Source organism: Euleptes europaea, chromosome 7 (assembly GCF_029931775.1).
Source record: "Euleptes europaea isolate rEulEur1 chromosome 7, rEulEur1.hap1, whole genome shotgun sequence".
Classification (NCBI taxonomy): Eukaryota; Metazoa; Chordata; class Lepidosauria; order Squamata; family Sphaerodactylidae; genus Euleptes; species Euleptes europaea.
The window spans coordinates 26,216,963-26,238,786 of record NC_079318.1 but is presented as its reverse complement, the minus strand read 5'-3'; the positions used below and the strand labels follow the sequence as shown (position 1 = coordinate 26,238,786).

The 21,824-nt window shown below is 44.9% G+C and overlaps 1 protein-coding gene across 1 annotated transcript in view; it reads left to right on the top strand.

The window, feature by feature from the left end:
• The window catches only part of ARID4B (AT-rich interaction domain 4B), a 110,895-nt gene that overhangs the window by 80,418 nt on the left and 8,653 nt on the right, over window positions 1–21,824 (top strand). The window contains exons 17-22 of the mRNA XM_056853331.1: window positions 631–715; window positions 2,863–3,055; window positions 14,923–16,116; window positions 19,523–19,633; window positions 20,183–20,398; window positions 20,766–20,912. Of these exons, the coding sequence (XP_056709309.1) occupies window positions 631–715; window positions 2,863–3,055; window positions 14,923–16,116; window positions 19,523–19,633; window positions 20,183–20,398; window positions 20,766–20,912 (1,946 nt within the window). The remainder of the gene's footprint in view (window positions 1–630; window positions 716–2,862; window positions 3,056–14,922; window positions 16,117–19,522; window positions 19,634–20,182; window positions 20,399–20,765; window positions 20,913–21,824) is intronic.

Below are 21,824 nucleotides of genomic sequence, written 5' to 3'. Positions count from 1 at the left end.
CTGCCGGTCAGAGTAGACAGTACTGACTTTGATGGACCAAGGGTCTGATTCAGGATAAGGCAGCTTCATGTGTTCATGTGTTTTTATTCTTACTCTTAAGGACTGTTTAGATATGAAAATTTGTACAATTGGTTCTTATACTGTTTTTTCATGGCTTTCCACTAATATTAAGTGACTTTCCTACTGAAGCAGATATGGGGAGAGAGCAAATTCATAACAAAGTTATAGAATGAAAAGAACCTGATTAAAGCTCCTCTCATTCTGTGACTTGTTTAAAAAGTATATATGAATACTAAGTTGCAAGAATGCAAAAGAGATTTAGTGTAGCATAGCGACCAAGGGAGTAAGCTAAACATTAGCAAGTCTTGACGTCCCTAGGGGGCCTTAGGCAGCCCCTCTTTTTCTGCCTTAACTCCTTTGCAATATGGGGATAATAAACACTGACCTCCTGGAATGAGTTTTTGCTCCAGTAAGACCACGTATACAAAATGCTTTGGGTGCTTTATAAATGCTAAGTGTCATTCTTGTGATCCTGAATATTGAAAGAATGCTCATCTGTAGTAGTCTTCCTAAAGTCTGTGCATTGAATATTACCCATAATGTAACCATGTGTGTTTTATTTCTTCATAGGTATGACGAATGGATAAAAGCAGAAAAGATAGTGAGACCAGCTGACAAAAATGTTCCAAAAATAAAACATCGAAAGAAAATAAAGGTAGATCACTATGAACTATTACTAAATTTTATTCTTGTGCAAAGAGGGAGAAGAGAACCCAATACTTCTTTGTGTTAGCAGCTCTTGTTCTTGCTGGGAGATCCAGTAAAATAAGGACATAGAGTTAATATTGACATACTATCTATACACAATGTATCTCTAAGAGTTAAAATTTAAGTTCTATCCGCTGCCTATGAAGTTCAAAGCTATATCAGTTCTATATCAGACCTTCATTAATGTGTGGAATCTTCTGGCTTGTTGAATGCAGAAGTAGGCACAGTAATAGTTTCTATTGGCCCAGTTTTGTTTGTGAACTATTACTAATACTAACCAGTATTATCCATGAAGTAGAACAAGGAAGGCAAATTAAGAATGCGAACAATTAGAGTATATTTAGGCTTACACTGTGACCAAACTCTGTGTCAGGTACATAAAGAAACTCTTCTGCTCCCTATAAGCATTGCCACATTTTGAAGTGATTCTGAATAAGACCTAGAATTTGCCCATCTGTAGTCTAATAGATTAGGTTTTCAGTGAACTCAGCATTCTGTGGTGCAGAATGCTAAGGTATACACAGGATTCTCTTATGGGAGAGAAAGGGTCCTGTATACTACCAGGTAGTTCTGAAGATGTAAAGACACTTACATTTCTTTAAGAAGGAGAAAATTTCCCCCTCCTGCTGCAGCAAACTGAGGTGTCCATAATTTTTTTTCCTGGGGCAAAGTAAGGGTCTGCATTGGGAAGGGAAATTGGTGGGAATTGCCACCACTTTTTAAAGAAAACTAAAGCGACTTTCAGTGCAATCTCAAACCAATTTATATCCTTCTGCGCCCTTTGTGCCTCTTCTCAGAGCTGCACTGCTCAGGTCTTAGGAACGTGTGATTCAATACAGATCAGTGAAAGGACTCTGCATGATGACAAAATTGTAAATATTCTTTTACAGGCATTGTGTAGTGGTTTGGAGCGGTGGACTCTAATCTGGAGAATCGGGTTTGATTCCCCACTCCTCCACATGAGCGGCCGAGGCTAATCTGGTGAACTGGGTTTGTTTCCCCACTCTCGCACACGAGGCCAGCTGGGTGACCTTGGGCAAGTCACAGCTCTGTTAGAGCTAGGGGTTGGAGGGAGGAATTTAGGAGCAGGCAACAGCCAGGAAGGGGTGGGTGAATGCCCTGCCCATAGCTCCAGAACGGCCAGAACAGGTGACAGAATGTGACAGGACTGGGATTGGACCATGGGAAAAGGGGGTGGGGCAGGCATCATAAGAGAAGCTCCAGGGACACATCAGGGAGGAAAGGTATGGACAGGACTTCCTGCTGGAAGGAAGATGGTGTTCCAAGGAAGGGAAGAGGGTGGAAGTACTGCAACCTCCCTCCTGTTCCAAGGCCTGGAGGAGCTTCCCCTGGCATGGGGCCAGTGAGGGAGGAGCCTCACAGTATTCATTTTGCAGAAATGCAGTGTCTAGTAAAGGCAACATTTTATTAGTGGGATTCTAGGAAGAAAAGCTTGGGAACTCCTCCATCAGCCTTCCAAGAACTCTCCCCATATGCCTTTCTTTCCCTCTGTGCTAATGCAGAAGGATAGTATAATTTCTGTGGTGAAGGGTCTAGTTGCTAATGTGATATAAAAATATTCCCTATTTGATTAATATTTTAAGTGTCATATGTTGAAAGAAATACCTTTGAGCAGTTCATAAATTCAATCCTTGATAAAGGGCATTTTGTTTTATGTGAAAATAGCAGGGTGGGTTTTATGCAGTGCAGGCGGAAGGCGCTGGCAGAAATCGATTTTTTCCCACCTCCCGCTGCTCCCAGCAGTTGCCTGTGACCCTCAGAAAGGTGGTGTCAAAGATTATGGGGGCAGCACGAATAAAGACTTTGCGGCACAGGCCACTGCACTGAGGAAAGGAATGCCAGTGAAATGGCCCACTCTTCCTCTTCCATCAGCAGAGCCTCTTTATCTAACAGGCAAGAGTGGCGATTTTGCCACCTCAGTGCAATCCCCTATATTGCATGAGTTTGGATGGGGAAATGCTGAGGCAGGAAGAATCCATCTCTCTGTCACTGCACCGCAAACTCCTACAGGAGACAAATTATATGGATTAATTAACAGAATGCAAACAGTGTCTTATCCCTTCTTTAAACTAGAATAAAGGCGACAAAGAGAAAGATGAGAAATATTCTCCTAAAACGTTTAAACTGCGCCGCTCATCAAAGCCACCTTTTCATGCCAGTATATCACCTGAGATGGTATCCAAACCAGACAGCACTGAAGCCAAAACCTCTGAATCAACTCCAAATAAATCTTTAGAGATTGCTTCCATCTTTAACGGACTGCAAGGTAATGTTAACAGCGTTTCTAATTTATTGTCTGAATGTGTTTTTTCCTTCAAGACTTACGAGAAAAAAGGTCTTTATATTACATGAGCGTGTAAGAAGCTGCTTATCTGGTAGCCTGTATACATCAGCAGCTAGCACAAGTGGGGGCAGGAAGGTCAGCATTTTTGTTGGGTTTTGTTTTGTTTGTTTTCTGTGGGCACGTTTGTGCAGCTTATAGAATAAAGCAACACAACATTGAATGGAGAGTTGCAGAAAAATGAGCATTTATTTTATAAAACTTAGAAAGTTGTTTATAGTGTCTCTATATTTTTGTATATGGGGAAAGGCGGTTTCTGTTTCTTGTTCAGTGCAATGAAATAATCTTTTGTGTAAGGAGTACCTGCAGTACGGTTAGATTTCTTTTTTGGATCAAATGCCTTGTCTCCATGTTCTCTTGCTCGATCCCTTACATTTCATGGGTGGAACTCAAAGGGCAAATTGAGCAAAAGCTTTCTATTTTGCTTCTGTGGTCCAGGTATTACTAATATGCATGCTTATACCACCCTCTCATTTTAAATTTATGTTGAACCCCATCCTCTTCAAAGTTGATCTGTTTCTTTTGGAAGCAACTTCTGGGTTCTAGTCTTTGGTCAGAATCTGAAGAACTGCTTTCTGTGTACGCAAGGGCTTCTGCATACCCAGAAGAATTTCTGACTTTTTGAACTGTTGAATGCCATAAAATTTCCCTTGTTTCCAAAACCATTTCCCGTGTGGTGTCAGGGGATGCTGTTCAGAAAGTCTAAAGGACCCTTGTGCACATGGAACTAACTAGGAGTATTTTTTTTAATCCTGGTTATTGTCCACAACAATATATCAGTTTGTTATTCCTCACAACAGAAGCACTCTTCTGTGCTACTTATGAGGCCTCCCAGGTGTAGATTGTCCATTTAAGGCCACTGGGGAAAGTTCTGGGGGGCCAATAAGCCTGAGGGGCCACCCAGGATCACCTGGCCCCAAGTGAGGGGGAGCCCTCACCCTGTGTGGGGTGGGCATAGGCCACTGCCACAAGCCAGTAGCCCTCACTCTGGGTGGGGCAGGGAAGGAGGCACCTGGCTTAGCCAAAGCCCACACAAGGAAGGAAACACCCAGCCGAGTTCCAGGCAGTGCTGTCTGAGCAGACTCTTTGGTCCTCCCTTGAGTGGGGGGCCTTTTCTGTGGCCGTTTTTTCCTCCCAGTCTGCCCTTGGGCTCTCCTTCTCCATCTTTTCTTTCTTAGTAGCTCTACATTCGGCATTTGTACAGTGTTGTCCTCTGAATGTACATTTCTGCTTTATAGCCCTTCCTCCACTAAACACTTCCAGAATCATTCTCATTACCCTTTGTCTCTATGCATTTTCCTTTCGAGTCTGTCTCATTGTTTGTCTTGCAAGTTATCTACAAGTTATCCTAGAATAATGTTTACTTGTGTGATGTTCATGTAATAATTTTTCATGTTCATGTGGTATTTTTCAAAAGTTGACTTAACATTAACAAAAAGTGACAAGTTGTATTTTTGATACAGAAATGGAAGGGTGATTTGGGAGGTTGCAGAGACTTAAAAGTAACAGAATCCATTTGAATTAGTTTTAAAAACAAAGCTAGAAATATGCCTATTTCATACATGTGGACTGAAGATGAACTGTCAAGACACAAATGCAACCAGCTTAAATAATAATTATATTGATGGAGATTGCATATGTCAGGATATATGTAATTTTTATAATTGTGTGCAGTGACATGCCATGACCTAACTCTTCTTTACACCTATGGATGCTAACCCATTAATTCATTTTCAGTCTTCGGTGAAGCCCCACATGTGGGACTGTGCCTGCGCGCAGGCCTGCCACCGAAACTTTTCATAGCCTCAGGCCTAGACTGGGGATGCCCCTCCCCTTGGAGCAGGCAGGCCCGGCTTCCTGCCGACCTACAGCATGCTTCCTGGGCGGGGCATCCCCTTCCTCCTCAGTTCCTTCTTTGCCGCCGCCGAGAACAGACGTCTCTAACAAACCTCAGTGCGTTTCACTTTCATTTCTGATAGAATCGTGAGTCTTCTTCTCCTTACTCCAGGCTGCCGCTCAGGGCTTCCTGACCAGCCTCTCTCCCCTGTACGGGAGTTTTTTCCTCTGGAAATCTCGGTCCCCTTGGTCAAGTAGCGAGGGCCTGGAAATCTCGGTCCTCTTGGTCAAGTGCTGAGGGCCGTTATGGCCTCCAAGGCCCTCTTTAAGCGATGGCTGCCGCCCGGGGCTGCCCAGCCAGCCAATGGACTTCCGCTTCTGCGGTCTGGGAATGTGTCTGGGCGAACACCCACAGCGCGGCTGCTTGTAAAGTATGCCAATAATTCATTGCTGGAGCTCGCAATGTCCGTGCTACACACCTGAAGGCCGAATCATGGAGAAGAGCCCTACTAGCTCCTACTTGCCCGCTGGATCCGAGATGCCCCAGCGGCCCCCCTCGGTCCAGTCGGTCCCACCGGCTCCGACTCATGGATCCAAAGAGCCATGGATCCTAAGAGCCATGGATCCGATCACCATGGATCCTGTCACCATGGATCCGAAGAGCCATGGATCCGGTCACCATGGATCCAAAGAACCATGGTTCGTCTTCGATCTTCTGTGCAGTCCCACATTGGGACTGTGCATGCGCAGGCCAGCCATCGGAATGATTTCTTATAGCTTCTATATGATAGATAGGGGGCGCTGTTTCCTCCATGCATGCGCCAGCTTTCCCGCCCAAGCGGTGCGACGTTGGAGGGCGACGCCCCCTTTCCCTCAGTTCTTTTTCTGCCGCCTTCGGAAAAGGTTCTTCTCGGCTTTGCTCTCCGTGAGTTTAAAAAAAAAGAAAAGTGGATTATTGTTCGGCCGCAGCAGCGGTTATGGCGCAGCCAGTTCGCACAGCGCCCTTCAAAAAGTGCACGCAATGCGGGAGCAAGATCTCCAAGACTGATGATCATACCCTCTGCGTGATCTGCTTGGGGGAGGCCCACAAGGTTGGCTCCTGTAAGATATGCTTACAATTTACCCCGACTGCCCGCTCGAACAGGGCTGCGCGTCTCCAATCGGCGCTTTATCAAAAAAACTTATCTTGTTCCGATTTGCTGACCTTGTCAAAATCAGTCGCGCGGGAACAAGCCCTCCGTTCTGACCCTATTGGTTCCGGGCGGTCGAAACCGGCATCGGATTCGAAGAGGAAACGCCCTGCATCTCCGGTAGTTAAGGAGAAGAGGGCTACCTCGGAACCGACGCATAAGAAGGTGAAAGCGAAAACGAAGCACCTCGAGGCCCCTGGTGGCAAGAAAACGAAAATAAGCACTTGGTTCCGAAACCCTCAGATCCGAAGGGATCGGATCCGATGGTGAGTGAAAGGTTGTGTACCCCACCTCCTCCACGCACCCCGTCTCCGATCATCGGTTTCGAGTCGGAATCGGAGCTAGGTCTCCCAGATCTTTCGCTGAGTGATTACATCGAGCCGCCCACTGCCGCGGAGACCTCGGTTCCAACGCAATTGGATCCAGCGATGCCTGGGCCTTCGGTTCCGGCGCAACAATACCTAATGCCACAGCAATGGTGGGGACCACATTGGCCACCTCAACCTGCACAGATGCAATGGCCTATTTACCCAGGCTACCCTTGGTATTCTCCTCCACAGCAACCACCTGCAGGGTCAACCCTGCCTCCTCAGCCTGTTAACCAGCCTCCTTCTCGATCTCTTAGAGAACCCTAATTTTTAACTCATGAGACTGACACTGAGTCTGAAGTTGGGGACTGAAGCTGCCTCAGAGGTGTCCCCAGATGATGCTGTGGGTACTTCTGCCTCTTCTTCCCCTTCTGATGATTACAGATCGTTTGCAGAACAGATGTCTAGGATGGCTAAGTCTTTGGACATTTCTAGCCAACCAACTAATCCAAAGCCTAAAGAAAAAATACTATCGGCTCTGTATTCCGATTCACCATCGACTATTGCCTTCCCTGTCCTATCTGACTTTATGGATATGGCAAAGAAGCTGTGGGAAAAGCCTTCATCTATCCCCTGCACTGCGAGAAAGGTGGAGAATCTGTATAGAGTTCATCCTACCAATTGTGAATTTCTTTTCTCGCACCCAGCTCCATCATCGCTGATTGCTTCTGAGGTCCACTCTAAACAACGGCAGGGTGGTCATTCTGCACCTGTGGACAAAGATAGTCTTAAAATTGATTCTCTTAGTAGAAAGTTTTACTCTGCGGATGCCTTAGGCTTTCGCATTGCAAACTATCAGGCTGTTATGGCTGCATATCAGCTTTTCTTATGGAAGAGGATGGCTGACTTTGTGGAGTTGTTGCCTGAGGAAGAAAAGTCACTTGCCAGAGTGGTCATGTCAGAAGGTTCTAAATTGGCTAAACATCAAATGAATGCGGGTCGCCATGCTGCTGACTGTTCGGCCAGGGGAATGGCGGCTGCTATTTCCCTACAATGTTTTTCTTGGCTAAGATTTACAAATCTGGTGCTAGATACCAAACAAAAAATTGAGGACTTGCCATTTGATGGACAGATGCTTTTTGCTGCCTCCACTGATGAGACGCTGGAGCTCCTGAGAAAGCAAAAGCAAACAGCTAGGTACATGGGCGTCACGGCCCCCCCTTCAGTACCTTACTATAGGAATCGTTTTCCTTACGAGGATCGATACCAGCAACCCCGATTCCAGAAGCAAGGCCCCACTGCATCTTATGGGCAGCAGCAGCAACGCCCCTATCAAACCTTTCAATCCTCCAATAGGCGGAGGCCCTATAAAAACCAGTCCACGCAACATCGCTGTCAATCTCCTCAGAAACAGGGCACTAAGCCAGCCTTCTGACTGAGGGACACGGGCCTGGGGGGGAATGTTATATTTGGTGATCGCTTAGTTCCTTTTTTACAAGCTTGGCAAGAGATCACTACTGATACGTGGGTTCTCTCAATTATCCAGTATGGTTATCGGTTAGAGTTCCTACATACCCCTCCTACTGATCCTTCTCTGTTCAGTTTCCCCCCTCCAATACCAAGTTTGTCATGTTCCCTATCTGAGCTAGTTGCTAAAGGTGCAGTGGAGAGGCTTTCTCCAAGTTCACTGATCCCTGGTTTTTATTCAAGGTTATTTGCTATTCCTAAGAAAGATGGAGGTCTTAAGACCATCTTGGATCTTCGCTAATTGAACAAGTTTCTGTATGTTCAAAAGTTTTGAATGGTTACACTGCAGAATGCGTTGAATTTATTAAAACCTGGTTGGTGGTACGTGGTGCTTGATCTTAAGGATGCTTATTTTCATCTATCTATTTCCCAGGAGCATCGGAGATTCCTTCGCTTTGAGGCGGGGGGCATCCTTTATCAGTACTGGGTTCTCCCTTTCGGGTTAGTTACACCCCCTAGAGTCTTTACTAAGTGTTTAGCTGTAGTAGCATCTTACCTACGAACTCAAGGGTGTACGGTGTTCCCGTATCTTGGTGACTGGTTGTTAACCGCTCCCTCTCCAGAGGAATTGTTGAGACATAGAGACCTCACCCTGGCATTGCTGCAGAAGTTGGGTTTTTTGATTAATTTTCAAAAATCAGTGTTGACTCCCTCACCTTCAGTTCAATTCATGGGGATGTCTTTAAATACCACTCTCGGAAAAACCTTTTTACCTGCTGACCGCATGTCTCACATTAAGCAACTAGCAGCTGCAGCCCAAGCTATGTGTTTCCGGTCTGCTAGATTCATTCAGGTCCTATTGGGTCAGATGTCCTCCACTACAGCGGTGGTCCCTTTTGCTAGGCTTAATATGAGACCTTTACAAAATTGGTTTGTTAGAGCGTACAACCCAATAACGGAACACCACTCCAAGAAGTTATCCATACCTAGGTCAGTCTTAAGGTCGCTTTCTCGGTGGAAATCTGACACTAACCTGTCTATGGGGGTACCTTTTGGCATGTTTTCCCACTCTGTGGTAGTGACTACAGATGCCTCCAATATGGGTTGGATGGCACACTGTGAAGGTTATTCTACACAGGGACTGCGGTCTGTGTCTGAATGTTCGTTTCATATTAATTTGTTGGAGCTACGAGCAATTCGTTATGCTCTCATTTCATTTACAGATGTGCTACGCAGCAAGAGTGTTCTGATACAAACACAATACAACTGTGATGCACTACTTAAACAAGCAGGGAGGGACCGTTTCGGTTTCTCTCTGCCGGGAGTCGGCCAGAATTTGGAAATGGGCGATCTGCAACAAGGTGTCTCTGCATGCCATTCACATATCCGGGGTGAAGAACACTCTAGCCGACTCGTTGAGCAGGGTTTTTCTACCAAGACACGAGTGGTTACTCAAATGGGAGTATCTCCTTCTGGTATTTCAGGCTTGGGGTTTTCCTGTGATGGACTTGTTCGCTACATCAACCAATGCAAAGGCCCCCTTCTTTTGCTCCAGAGCAGGTCACGATCCCGACTCTGTAGGGGATGCATTCCTAATCCCGTGGGGCAAGGGCCTGCACTATGCTTTCCCGCCACTACCGTTAATGGCACAGGTCCTCAACAAGATCCTCCTGTCTTGGACTCACTGTATTTTGGTTGCCCCCTTTTGGCCAAGACAGGTGTGGTTTTCCCTCCTTCTGAGGATGGCTGGCAACAGGATTATTCGTTTTCCTGTGGCCCCGGATCTATTGAGGGTGGGCAAGGTATTCCATCAGGAACTGCAGGAACCATCAGGAACCTCTCCGGATACCTTCATACATCATTATGCGGTGGATGCTGCATCTAGACAGGATACAGAAGTTGGGAGAGCGGTCTTACATTTGTTGTTTGACTAAGAGCTCTGTACCCACCACCATGGTGAGTAGCTACTTAATCTCCCAATGTGGGACTGCACAGAAGACCGAAGACGAAAACAGATTTGCACTTACCAGTAACTTCTGTTTGTCGAGTTGTCTTCTGTGCAGGCACACATCCCTCCCTCCTGCCCCGCTACAAGCTCTTTATTGTCTTTGTGTTTTTCAGAAGTTTATAGTGGCTGGCAGACTAAAGAACTGAGGGAAAGGGGGCGTCGCCCTCCAACGTCGCGCCGCTTGGGTGGGAAAGCTGGCGCATGCGTGGAGGAAACGGCGCCCCCTATCTATCATATAGAAGCTATGAGAAGTCATTCCGATGGCTGACCTGTGCATGCACAGTCCCAATGTGTGCCTGCACAGAAGACAACTCGACGAACAGAAGTTACTGGTAAGTGCAACTCTGTTATCCGAGAGCCATGGATCCAAGGAACCATGGATCCAAAGAACCATGGATCCGAGAGCCATGGACCCGAGAGCCATGGACCCAAAGAGCCATGGATCTGATAACCATGGATCCAAAGAACCATGGATCTGATCACCATGGATCCAAAGAGCTGAGGATCCAAAGAGCCCTGGATCCGATCACCATGGATCCAAAGAGCCCTGGATCCGAGAGCCATGGATCCAAGGAACCATGGATCCGAGAGCCATGGATCCAAAGAACCATGGATCTGAGAGCCATGGATCCAAAGAGCCATGGACCCAAAGAGCCATGGATCCGATAACCATGGATCCAAAAAGCCATGGATCCAGCTCACCAACCTAGCCTTCCTCCATTCGAGGCCTCGGCCTCTGTAGCAAGCTCAGAGGGAGTGTCAGAACCTTCTCCGGAGGAGCACGTGAGAGACACTGAAGCCATCTCACCTTCTGAAGACTTCGTCTCCAGAGCGAGCAGATGCTGCGCTTGGCAGAAGCCCTCGAGATTAATATCACAACCTCTGATAATAGGCCCAAGGACAGAATCCTTAGTTGCCTCTACCCAGACGCTCCTGGAATAGTGGCAAGCTAGTGTGGAAAGGATAATAAATAAATAAATAACCAGCCTCCACCCCTGTTTCTGCAAAGAAAATAGAGGATCCTTACAAGCAGGACTCTGTGGAATCCCTGACCATTCATCGCAACAGGAGAGATGCGAGCCCGCCAGGGGCAGGGGCATCACTCTACACTTGCTGACACGGAGAACAGGAGGCTTGACTGCCTGGGCAGAAAATCTCATACCTCATCTGCCCTGAGTTTCAGGATCGCCAACTACCAGACAGTCATGGGGGGCTACCAGCTGTTCCTCTGGGAAAAAGCCGCTCCCCATCTGGAACCCCTCCCTGAGGAGGCCAAGTCAGCAGTTAACCTAATACAGGCCGAGGAGGACCTCCCATTAGAGGGAGACACTGTATTCACTCCTTCCACCACAGAATTTCTGATAAACATAAAGAAGGACAACCAGACAGCCAGATCCCTGGGGGTCCTACCATACAACAACCCTTCCCGTGAGTGTTATCAACCATGACACCAGGGCTTTGCTCCTCCCTTCTTAAAGGGCAAAGGCAACAACGCTTTCAGCAGCTGTGTCCTCAACAGAGGCAATACCAACAGCCATGTCACCAGGGCCAGTCGGGAAAACGTAGGCCAATCAACAGGCAAAGACCTGCCACCAACCCTCTTCTGAAAGACAGCAGCAGTTCAGTTTCAGTCTCAGTTTTCACTCACCTTTAGTGGCATGATGATCAGCAACAACCCACTCAAAGTTTCTGACTGTGTCTGCAGGCCATCCAAGAAAGCTTTCAATTTCTTGACAGACTGGCCAAAATTTGTGATCGTTGGAGATCCATCTACATGGACAGCTGGATCCTGAGAGTTGTCATGGAGGGGTACCATTTAGAGGTAAATTTTCCCCCAGTTGTTCACATCATACGTCTACAAGAGACAACCCCTTTCCCGTGTTTGGCCCACAACTGCAGAAGCTTCTGTAGCAGGGCGATGTTCAAAGGGTCTCTCAAGATCACAAGATCTCAAGGTTGGAAGAGACCACAAAGGCCATCCAGTCCAACCCCTGGTATGCAGGATCCCTCAAAGTGCCCTCGACCGATGGCCATCCAGCCTCTGCTTAAAGGGGACTCCAAGGAAGGGGACTCCACCACCCTCTGTATAGGATGTAGTATGTTCCCTTACCTTGACGATTGGCTTCTCACGGCAGACACCCCAATCGCCCTTTCCAGACAGAGTTGGTGTTAACAACCTGCATTAACCTAGATCTTGTGGTAAACTGGATAAAATCCAAGTTGGTCCCCACCCAAAGAATCCAGTCTGTAGGAGCTGTCTCAGACTCTACTCTTAACAGCATATCTGGCAGGAGTGTTCCAGAGGTGCAGACACCAGCTGGTGGTATGGATTCAGAGACTGTTGGGTTTGAGGGCCTCTACCCCGGCCGTCACTCCCCAGGCCAGACTCCACATGAGAGTCCTGCAGAACTGGTTTTTACATACTTTCAATCAGTTCTGTCACTCACAATCCCATAGGTCGTCTATCCCTAGGACAGTTCTCAGGTCCCTGGATTGGTGGTTATCAGAGTCCAACCTTCTAACCAGTTCCCTCCATACAGGGTCTCTGGGAAGGATCGCAGGGAAACATGCATATCAATGTGCTTGACCTGCGTGCAATCTGTTACTCACCTCCTTCATAGATATTCTCAGGGGCTCGGGAACATTGGTGCAATCGGACTATACTCCTGCGGGCTATTATGCCAACAAGCAGGGGGGTACAGGTTCGTTCCCCTGTGCAGAGAAGCCCAGAGAGTATGACAAGTGACCTTGGAAAACGACATTTCAGTAAGAGCCATCCATATAGCAGGCATTCACAACATCTGGGCAGACAGTCTCAGCTGAGAGTTCCTCACGAGCCATGAGTGGGAGCTCCAGGGCAAGCTCCTGTTTTCCCATTGTTCAGTTATGGGGCTTCCCACAAGTCGATCTTTTCGCCTACCGCAACAGCAGGAAGGCGGACAGGTTCTGTTGCCTAGCGGGTCACGACCCAGAGTCACTATGGGACGCCTTCCAGATACAATGGTCAGGCACCCTCTTCTATGCCTTCCCACCCTTCGCCCTCCTGTCAAGGGTCATAGGGAAAATCAAGACGAAATCACACATCTTGTATCCTGATGGTCCCCTTCTGGCCCCGCCAGATGTGGTTATCAGAGCTGCTCCACCTAGCGAACCACAACTTCAGGGAACTTTCCAGGGCCCCAGATCTGTTCCGCTGGGACACTCTCATGCATCACGATATAAATCGCCTACACCGAACAGCATGAAGGATAAAACCCAGGGCATAGGCTTGTCCCAACCAGTCAGAGTGATTCTCTTACAAATCAGAATACCGTCTGCTAGATACTTGTATGATTTGAAATGGGAAAGGTTGAGCACTGGGTTAGCTCTAACAATTCCTCAGTGTTTAGCTGCCCATTACCACTGATTCTGGTTTACCTTCCAGACTTAACCAGACAGGGTCTGGCAGTCTCATCTGTCAAGGTACACCTGGCTGCTATCTCAGCCTGCCATGACAAGGTTGAGGGGTACACAGTCTCCATATACCCACTAGCTAAACGTTTCATCAACACTTTCCTCCAGCACTGGAGATTGCTCCCCAGTGGTCCCTTTCATTGGTGCTAGCAGGACCAATGCTCTCCCCCTTTGAACCCTTAGCTACCTCTCCAGTCAATCTACTGTCAGCTAAGGTAGCCTTCTTGATAGCAGTGGCATCCACTAGGAGAGTGGGAGGACTAGCTGCCCTCAGGATTGATAAGCCTTCTTAAAGATCTTTGACGAACGGGTGGTCTTACATCCCAGCCCACTATTTAAACCCAAGGTGATTTTCAGTTTTCACCTAACTCGAGAGTTTGTGGTGCCTGTCTTCTTCCCAAACCCGTCTTTGGAAGCAGAGAAAGTGTTACACACCTTAGATGTGAGAAGGCAATCTTATACTATATAGACAGGACAAAGTACTTTAGACATTCCAAGAGCCTGTTCATTTGTCACCAAGCCCCAAGAACGGGGAAAGCAGCTTAGGCCCAGTCCGTTGCATGATGCGTGGCCTCTGCTATCAGGTCTGCTTTCAAATCAGCAGATACTCCATGTCCTTTAGGCGTTAGGGACCACTCTATCAGGGCCCAGGGATCGTCAGCAGTTTTTTTTATAGCAAGGTCCCTCTGACCGACATCTGCAAGGCTGCGACTTGGGCGAGCGAGGAGGTGCTTGTGAGACACTACACCATTGACCTGCTAGCAAGTAGAGATGCAGAAGTTGGCAAAGTGGCCCTTCAAACTCTATTCCAATAGACCGACACCCACCTCCTGGTGTATATAGCTCGCTAAAATCCCACATGTGGGGCTGCACCGAAGACTGAAAATGAAAACAGAGTTTCACTTACTGTAACTGCTGTTCATTGAGGTCTTCGGTGCAGACACACATCCCTCCCATCCTACCCCCTGTCTGCCATAAATAAATAAATAAATAAAAGAAAACTACACCTACATGGGTTGGCGGCGGGCATGAAACTGAGGAGGGAGGGGATGCCCCGCCCAGGAAGCATGCTGTAGGTCGGCAGGAAGCCGGGCCTGCCTGCTCCAAGGGGAGGGGCATCCCCAGTCTAGGCCTGAGGCTATGAAAAGTTTCCGGTGGCAGGCCTGCGCGCAGGCGCAGTCCCACATGTGTGTCTGCACCGAAGACCTCAATGAACAGCAGTAACAGGTAAGTGCAACTCTGTTTTCCTTTTCAGCCTAGATTTCTGACATTAACATTTTTGTAATCTGAATAATGACAGATGAGAGAAATCATTAGTCCTTTGAACACAATAAATGTAAACATTAGACTAAAATTCCTTGGAGTAATTATATACTGATTATCTATTTATAATCTATTTTTAGCTTTAGAAAATACAGGAGGTACGAATGCATTAAACCTTCAGTGCATTAAACCTTATGTTATGGAAGTGTGATCAGAATAATGGCATTTGATGTTTATTTTCTTATCTTTTTGTGTATGTTATAACAGCTTCTGAAAGCTCTGATGAAAGTGAGCAGGATGATGACCAAAGTGTTCCAAGTGTACATAATAACGGTAAGGAGGAACCTCAAGATGAGGATGAGAGCAAAGAAAATAATGAACTCTGTCCAAAAGAGCAGAACAGCTCATCCTTTCCAGAAGAGACGAAGACCCTTGCAAATGCCACAGCATCTAAACCAATATCCAAATCTCCAGAAAAATTGCTGAAAGAACTGGCAGAGCAATCCGATGATACTGATTATGATGGGGAAAACGAAACCACCAAGAAGAGGAAAGAGGTAAAAAAAGAAGCAGTGGATAAAACAAAGCCACAAATAAAACGTGGTAAACGGAGGATCTGTGTCACAGAGGAATGTTTAAAAACTGGGTCACCTAATAGTAAGGACGACAAGTCAAATGGCAAAGACATGCTTAGTTTGGAGAACAGTAGCAACAGCTCCTCAGATGAAGATGAGGGGAAAAAATTAAAAATCACTCCAACGAAGAAGTACAATGGGTTAGAGGAGAAGAGAAAATCCTTACGGACAAATGCTTTTTATTCAGGTTTCTCTGAGGTGGCAGAAAAGAGAGTAAAACTCCTAACTAACTCTGACGAACGGTTGCAGCATACTAGAGCTAAAGACAGGAAAGATGTGTGGTCAAGTATTCAGGGGCAATGGCCTAAAAAAACTCTCAAGGAACTTTTTTCAGACTCCGACACTGAGGCAGCAGCTTCCCCACCACATGCTTCTCCAGAGGATGCCGTACCAGAGGAACATCTGCAAACACTGGTAGAAGAGGAGACCGCTCTGTCCAGCTCTAAAGTTGAAAGGCCTTTGCCACTCAGCACAGATACCAAATCGGTTGAGGAGAAAACAATTGAAATGAACGACAAGAAAGTTGAATTCCCAAGTAGTGGCAGTAACTCAGTGCTAAACACCCCTCCGACCACACCTGAATCTCCACCATCTGTAACTGCAGCCGAGTCAAGCAGACATCAGTCCAGTGTATCTGTCTCTGATGCCTTGCCACCGAATCAAGAAGAGGTACGAAGTATCAAGAGCGAAACGGATAGCACAATCGAGGTGGACAGTGTTGTTGGAGAACTGCAGGATCTTCAGTCAGAAGGAAATATATCTCCTACAGGCTTTGATGCCAGCGTTAGCTCCAGCAGCAGCAATCAACCAGAACACACTGAAAAAGGTATAAAAGTGCTGTTTAGTATATATTCCTGCTCTAAATTGTACTGGCTTGGATTTTGCAGGCTTTCCATGGAAGGCATGTCTTTTCTTATCTTCCCCCTATGACCTCTTGAAAGCTGGTGCTGTGGATTTGAGAGCCTCATAGACAACATGCCATGCAGCACAGTGGGGCTACAGTAAGGGGAAAGTGGCTGAAACTGGCTCCCTCCCTCTTGTGCAAGCAGAAAGTTGATAGGACCCAACCCTTAGTTATTAATATATTGTGTTCAGATCCCTCAATTGATGACTTAAAGTCTATGGAAGTTGGCAAGTTCAGAATATCAAATACAATGTCAAAGTCCTGACCAATATGATTGACAGTTGAATGAATGACTCTGTTTAAAAATAAGTTAGAATGAGAGATTTTTGGAGCTTGAAGCCCGATGCCCTTATCTGCCAGCATAAGTCATTTCTGCCAAAGAGGAGGGGGACAATTTGCACCAGCTCACTACTTCAGAGAGAACAACTCTTCCTGAAGATCTGCTGTCCCTCCAGGAGTAGCATTGCAGGGAGGTAGTGGGCACCAAACAGAAGGAAAAATTGGTAAAAAAAATCCCCCCTGCACACACATTCAGTCATAGAACTGATTCACATCGGTGTAAAATTACCTTTGGTTTTAACCCAGTATTTTTACTTAAACTCCAATTTAAGGGCTAAAATGTTTTCCTCTCATGAAAGTTATAAGCAGGATTCCAAAAATACATCAATAACTGTGCTCTAATAACTTGTAGTTGCTCATAGGACCGAAAGATCACACAAAATTGTTTCAGATAATTTTAACTACAGTAAATGGTAAGGATACCCTTTGTCACTAGATAAGAGAGCAAGTCACTGAAGATGGAATCAGGCAGCCCATTTATTCACTTGTCACTGTCAGCCAGTTTTGGCTTGTGCGACAGTTTACTTCCATTGCTGCTCAGCTCTGTTCATACTATCTTTTGAACAAAATAACAATTGTACATAACTTTGTGAAAGCACGTAACTTAAAGTCCTTGGAAACTAAGAAAAAAATCCCTCAAACATAACATCAGCAGTAAATTGAAAATATCTGGGGTCATCAAAAAAGTACAGCCCTGATTGAGTCCTGTAATGACTTTAATAAAATGCTTTAATGTTGACCTATACTAGTTTTACCCCTAGTACAGTTTTCTTCTTATTACAGCAATATCAAATATTTCAGATAACTTCTAAAGGACTTCGTAAATTGAAAGTTATCAGTAATATGAACAGTTTGATGCTTGGTACATTAAACATTTATTTTTTAAATGTTATAATAATACAAGCAGGGGACTTGCTGGGGGAACTTTATCTCCCCACAGTTGATCATCCTCCCCAACTTATCAACAGTTTCCTCCTTCCCTCCCCAACACAGCCCCCATACCTTCTCTTTTCCCTGTTTTCCCCCCTTCCATTGCCCTTTCTCAACCCATTTGCTGCTTGCCCATTTCCTCTTGCAAAATTTCTGTTTTTCCTGCTTTCTTGATGCTCCCAAACTCATTTGCCCTCTCTTGCTCCATTTGGTTTCCTTCCTCCCACAAACCTTCCATTTTCCTTCTTGTCATGTCTGCCTGCCCACTCATCCTTTCCCAATTCACCTCCAGTGCTGAAGTGGGAATGCAGCAGCCATTTTGGATGACCTGAGTTGCCTAGGCAATCCAAAATGGCTGCCAAGACTTCATGAGGAAATTCTATGAGATCTCAGCATTCTAAAACTCATTTTTTTATTTTCTCCCCCACCACCCTTATTATTTTACAATTTAAGATTTTTCTGCAAGCCTGGGGGTTCCCCCAATTTTATAGGATGACCTGCCTCCTGTACAAGGCCCTAATCTGTGTGTTTAATAATCTGCATCTAGGGCTGGGTCCAGAATTAGACATTATGATATCCCTTGTTTTTCTCTTTGTTTTAATGAATCACCTAATCAATTCCTTGTTTCATTTACAATGCTGTCCTAAGCAGAACCTCATCCTTCTAAGCCCATTAAAGTTAGTGGGTTTAGGATGATGCAGTTCTGCTAAGGAAGACACAGTTAGAGTATCTAAAATGAGGTTGTATCTGTGTTTTTTAATCCAAAAAAGGGATATCAGTACACAATAGCTCACTTCCTGTTTTTGCCTCAATAATATCCACTTGCCAGATGCTTTTTAAATAGAGCAGTAGTTTGTTTTTTCTAGTAGTGATTAATGTGGCAAAAGCAGCAAGTAAAGCTCTTCTTTAGGTCATGGCCTGTTTATTTTAGAGCATTTGCATTGAACCAAGGAGCAGATAGTGGAAACAATCCATTATCTACTCAGGTCTGTTCAGAAGTAAGTTCTATTTCAATCGATGGGGCTTACTCACAGGAAATGTTCTTAGAATTGCAGCCAGTGTCACTGAAGTAGGGTTGCCAGCTCCGGGTTGGGAAATACCTGGAGATCTTGGGGGTGGAGCTTGAGGAGGGCAGGATGTGGGGAGGGGAGGGACTTCAGTGGGGTATAATGCCATAGAGTCCACCTTCCAAATCAGCCATTTTCTCCAGGCAAATTGATCTCTGTCACCTGGAGATCAGTTGTAATAGCAGGAGATCTCCAGCTACCATTTGGAGGTTTAGAATTCAAGGTGCAAGCACCAGCAAAAGTAAACTAAAATAAGGTAACTACAATCCAAAATTGCTCTTAAAATGTATATTAAAGGTAATTACTAACAGGCACAATTTTGGTTGAGCAAACAGGAAATTTACAAAAGGTTCAAAGTGAATTCAAAATAACAGCATACAAGCTTTACACAAAGATAAGTCTTACTTTGCCATCCATGTATACAAGGAAGGCACGGCACACTCCTTCATATATTGAATGAACTTAGCACGGAAGGACTAAGAGCTTGAAAAAGTTTCATATGAAATGGAATTATACCGGATTTCCATTACACCACGTCTTGTCTGTGTTGCTTGAATTTTGCAATCTACATGCATGGACTTGAAATTATGATATGCATTGAGCACTTTTGTCTATATTTATCTTTGTGTAAAGCTTGTATGCTGTTATATTGAATTCACTTTGAACCTTTTGTAAATTTCCTGTTTGCTCAACCAAGGTTGTGCCTGTTAGTAATTACCTTTAATATACATTTTAAGAGCAATTTTGTATTGTAGTTACCTTATTTTAGGTTTACTTTTGCTGGTGCTTGCACCTTGAATTCTAAACTCCCGAGTAGTACTTGCAGCCGAATTTTGATGACTACCATTTGGAGGTTGGCAACCCTACACTGAAGCATTTAAAATAATTTTGTGCCATGCAGTTGCCACATCATATTGAGGGGGGTCAATGCTATGTAAAATGCATAGAGTATAATATCATCTTCCTAAGTGTTCACTGCTTTTTTAATATAGCTTGTACAGGCCAGAAAAGGCTTAAAGATGTCCAGGGAGGTGGGTCCTCAAAAAAGCAGAAAAGAAGTCACAAAACTCCAGTCATGAACAACAAAAAGAAGAGCAAAAGTGGTAAGTGTAGCAACTAGGTGCAGAGCAAAACTTGGTTAATAAAACATGTTAGAATTATATCCATGAAACTTAAAATTACATAGAAGTTCCAGTTGTATGGAGTGGTACATTAAATTTCTTGGGGCACCAATTTGGGCCTTGTTCTGTAAAGCTAAAACCTTAATATTTAGGTTCTTTGCAAGTGAACATTTTACAATATTGTTGAAGTGAAGAATATGATTATATTGGTATGTAACCTCTGCATAGATACTACCATGTCCCTCCCCATGGTTTTGAATAGTTGCCCAGTCTACAGCAGATTATGTGCTTGTTTTCCCTCCGCCCTTCCCAGTCCGTCACATTCCTACTTACCTATGCAGAAGCTATGTAAGATTTCCATTTGTTTAGTTCAAGTTGTCATTCTGTTTTTATTGGATGGTTGCCAGATAAATATTACATTTAATCTTGAAGAGAAAATGCTGCTTATAAAATGAAACAAACACCTGAAGGATTCTGAGGGTTTTAGGAATCAGCTAAAACTATACAGAGTATTTCTGTGTGTTTCTTCAGCAAACAGCAGCGATAGTGAAGAACTTTCTGCTGGGGAAAGTATTGCCAAATCTCAGCCAACAAAATCAGTTTCTTCAGGAATGAAGTCTCAGCAATCCAAATCTCCAGCAAGAACACAGCCTTCTGCAAAATGTGGGAAAAATGGGGAGAAGGAGTCAGACCTTAAAGAGCAGAATAATCGTTTGCCAAAACTTTACAAATGGAGTTTCCAAATGTGTAAGTGTAGATTCCCTGTAGCTTGTTTTACTCTCTTATGTATGTGCCTGTTGCAGCTTCAAGGACAAAGTAACGATCTTGCTAGGGGAAGGGCTGCAAGCCTTAAGAAACAAACTAAATGCTCCTGGCTCATCTAGTCTTGCAGCAGGTGACTCTTGTATTTTTGAAAATATTCTTAATCCTTTGATATTTCAATTAGAAATCCTGTATTTACATAAATTTGACTTCACTGATATTAAATGCTATGCTTCTATATCTGTTTTTGCTTCCCCTATAATCTGGCGGTCCCTTCATTTTTATATTACTCTTCAAAATGAAGAAGGATTAACATTTTAGCTTAGAGTAACATGTGTTATTTTAAATGCAGCTGACTTGGAAAACATGACCAGTGCTGAGCGTATAACAATCCTTCAAGAAAAGTTACAAGAAATCAGGAAACATTACTTGTCTTTAAAATCTGAAGTAGCTTCCATTGACCGAAGAAGAAAGCGGTTGAAGAAAAAAGAGCGGGAAAGTGAGTAGTTATGCCTAAACTTTATTTTGAAGTTGAACAGTATCAGTACGATTAAAATTGGACTCTTGGGCGTCTGTTAAAACATTGGGTCTTGTGAATCTTGGGTTAATCTCATGTACTCCTTTCTGAATCTTAATTATTTGGAATTAAGATTAATCTTCTTCCTTCCAAGAAAATGGACTTAGTATCACTGACTCACACTTTGGTCATAAAATGTTTTTGCATAGGAATAACTTGTTGGACTTAACTGTAGAACTACACTTTCTCGCTCAGAGGGAGAAGGGCATCTTCATTATGGGTGTTTCCTTTTCCTCTTATCTCGGGAGGCAGGAACCAAATATTTAAATTTTTCTGACCTCTGAGGGTAAACGCCCCCTTGTGATCAGTTCTATTTCCTGCCTTGAACGGGAGAGCAGCCTTCTAGCAGCTCTCTGCTACAGAAATAATAGAGAAACCTTAACCTTACTTATTAGACCTAAAAATATTCTTATTTTAACAAACCTAAACTTAACCTAACTAATCTACTACTCAATTCTATTTACTGTCTTAATTTTCTGCCTATTCTCCTCAGAAGGGTCTTTTCCCGCCAAAAAAAAAATAAAAAAAAAAAAATGGCGGATCGGCATCAGGACAGCTATATAGCGCCTGCCAATTTAGACCCTAGCCTGCTAGTGGCCTTACCACTACAATTAGATGAACCCTCGGACAGTCACTCTGGTGACCTGAGGACCAAAACTCAAAAGGGAAAGGCAAAAGCGGCAAGAATGGCGCAGGCAAGTACAAACGGCTTGGCTCGACCGCTAACAAGCGCGCCAAATGCCTGCTGCAAAACGCACGCTGCTCTGCCGCGCCTGAAAGACGCGACTGCCAGATCGCAACAGAAAGCGGCCGGGAGAAAACAGCGGCAGTAGC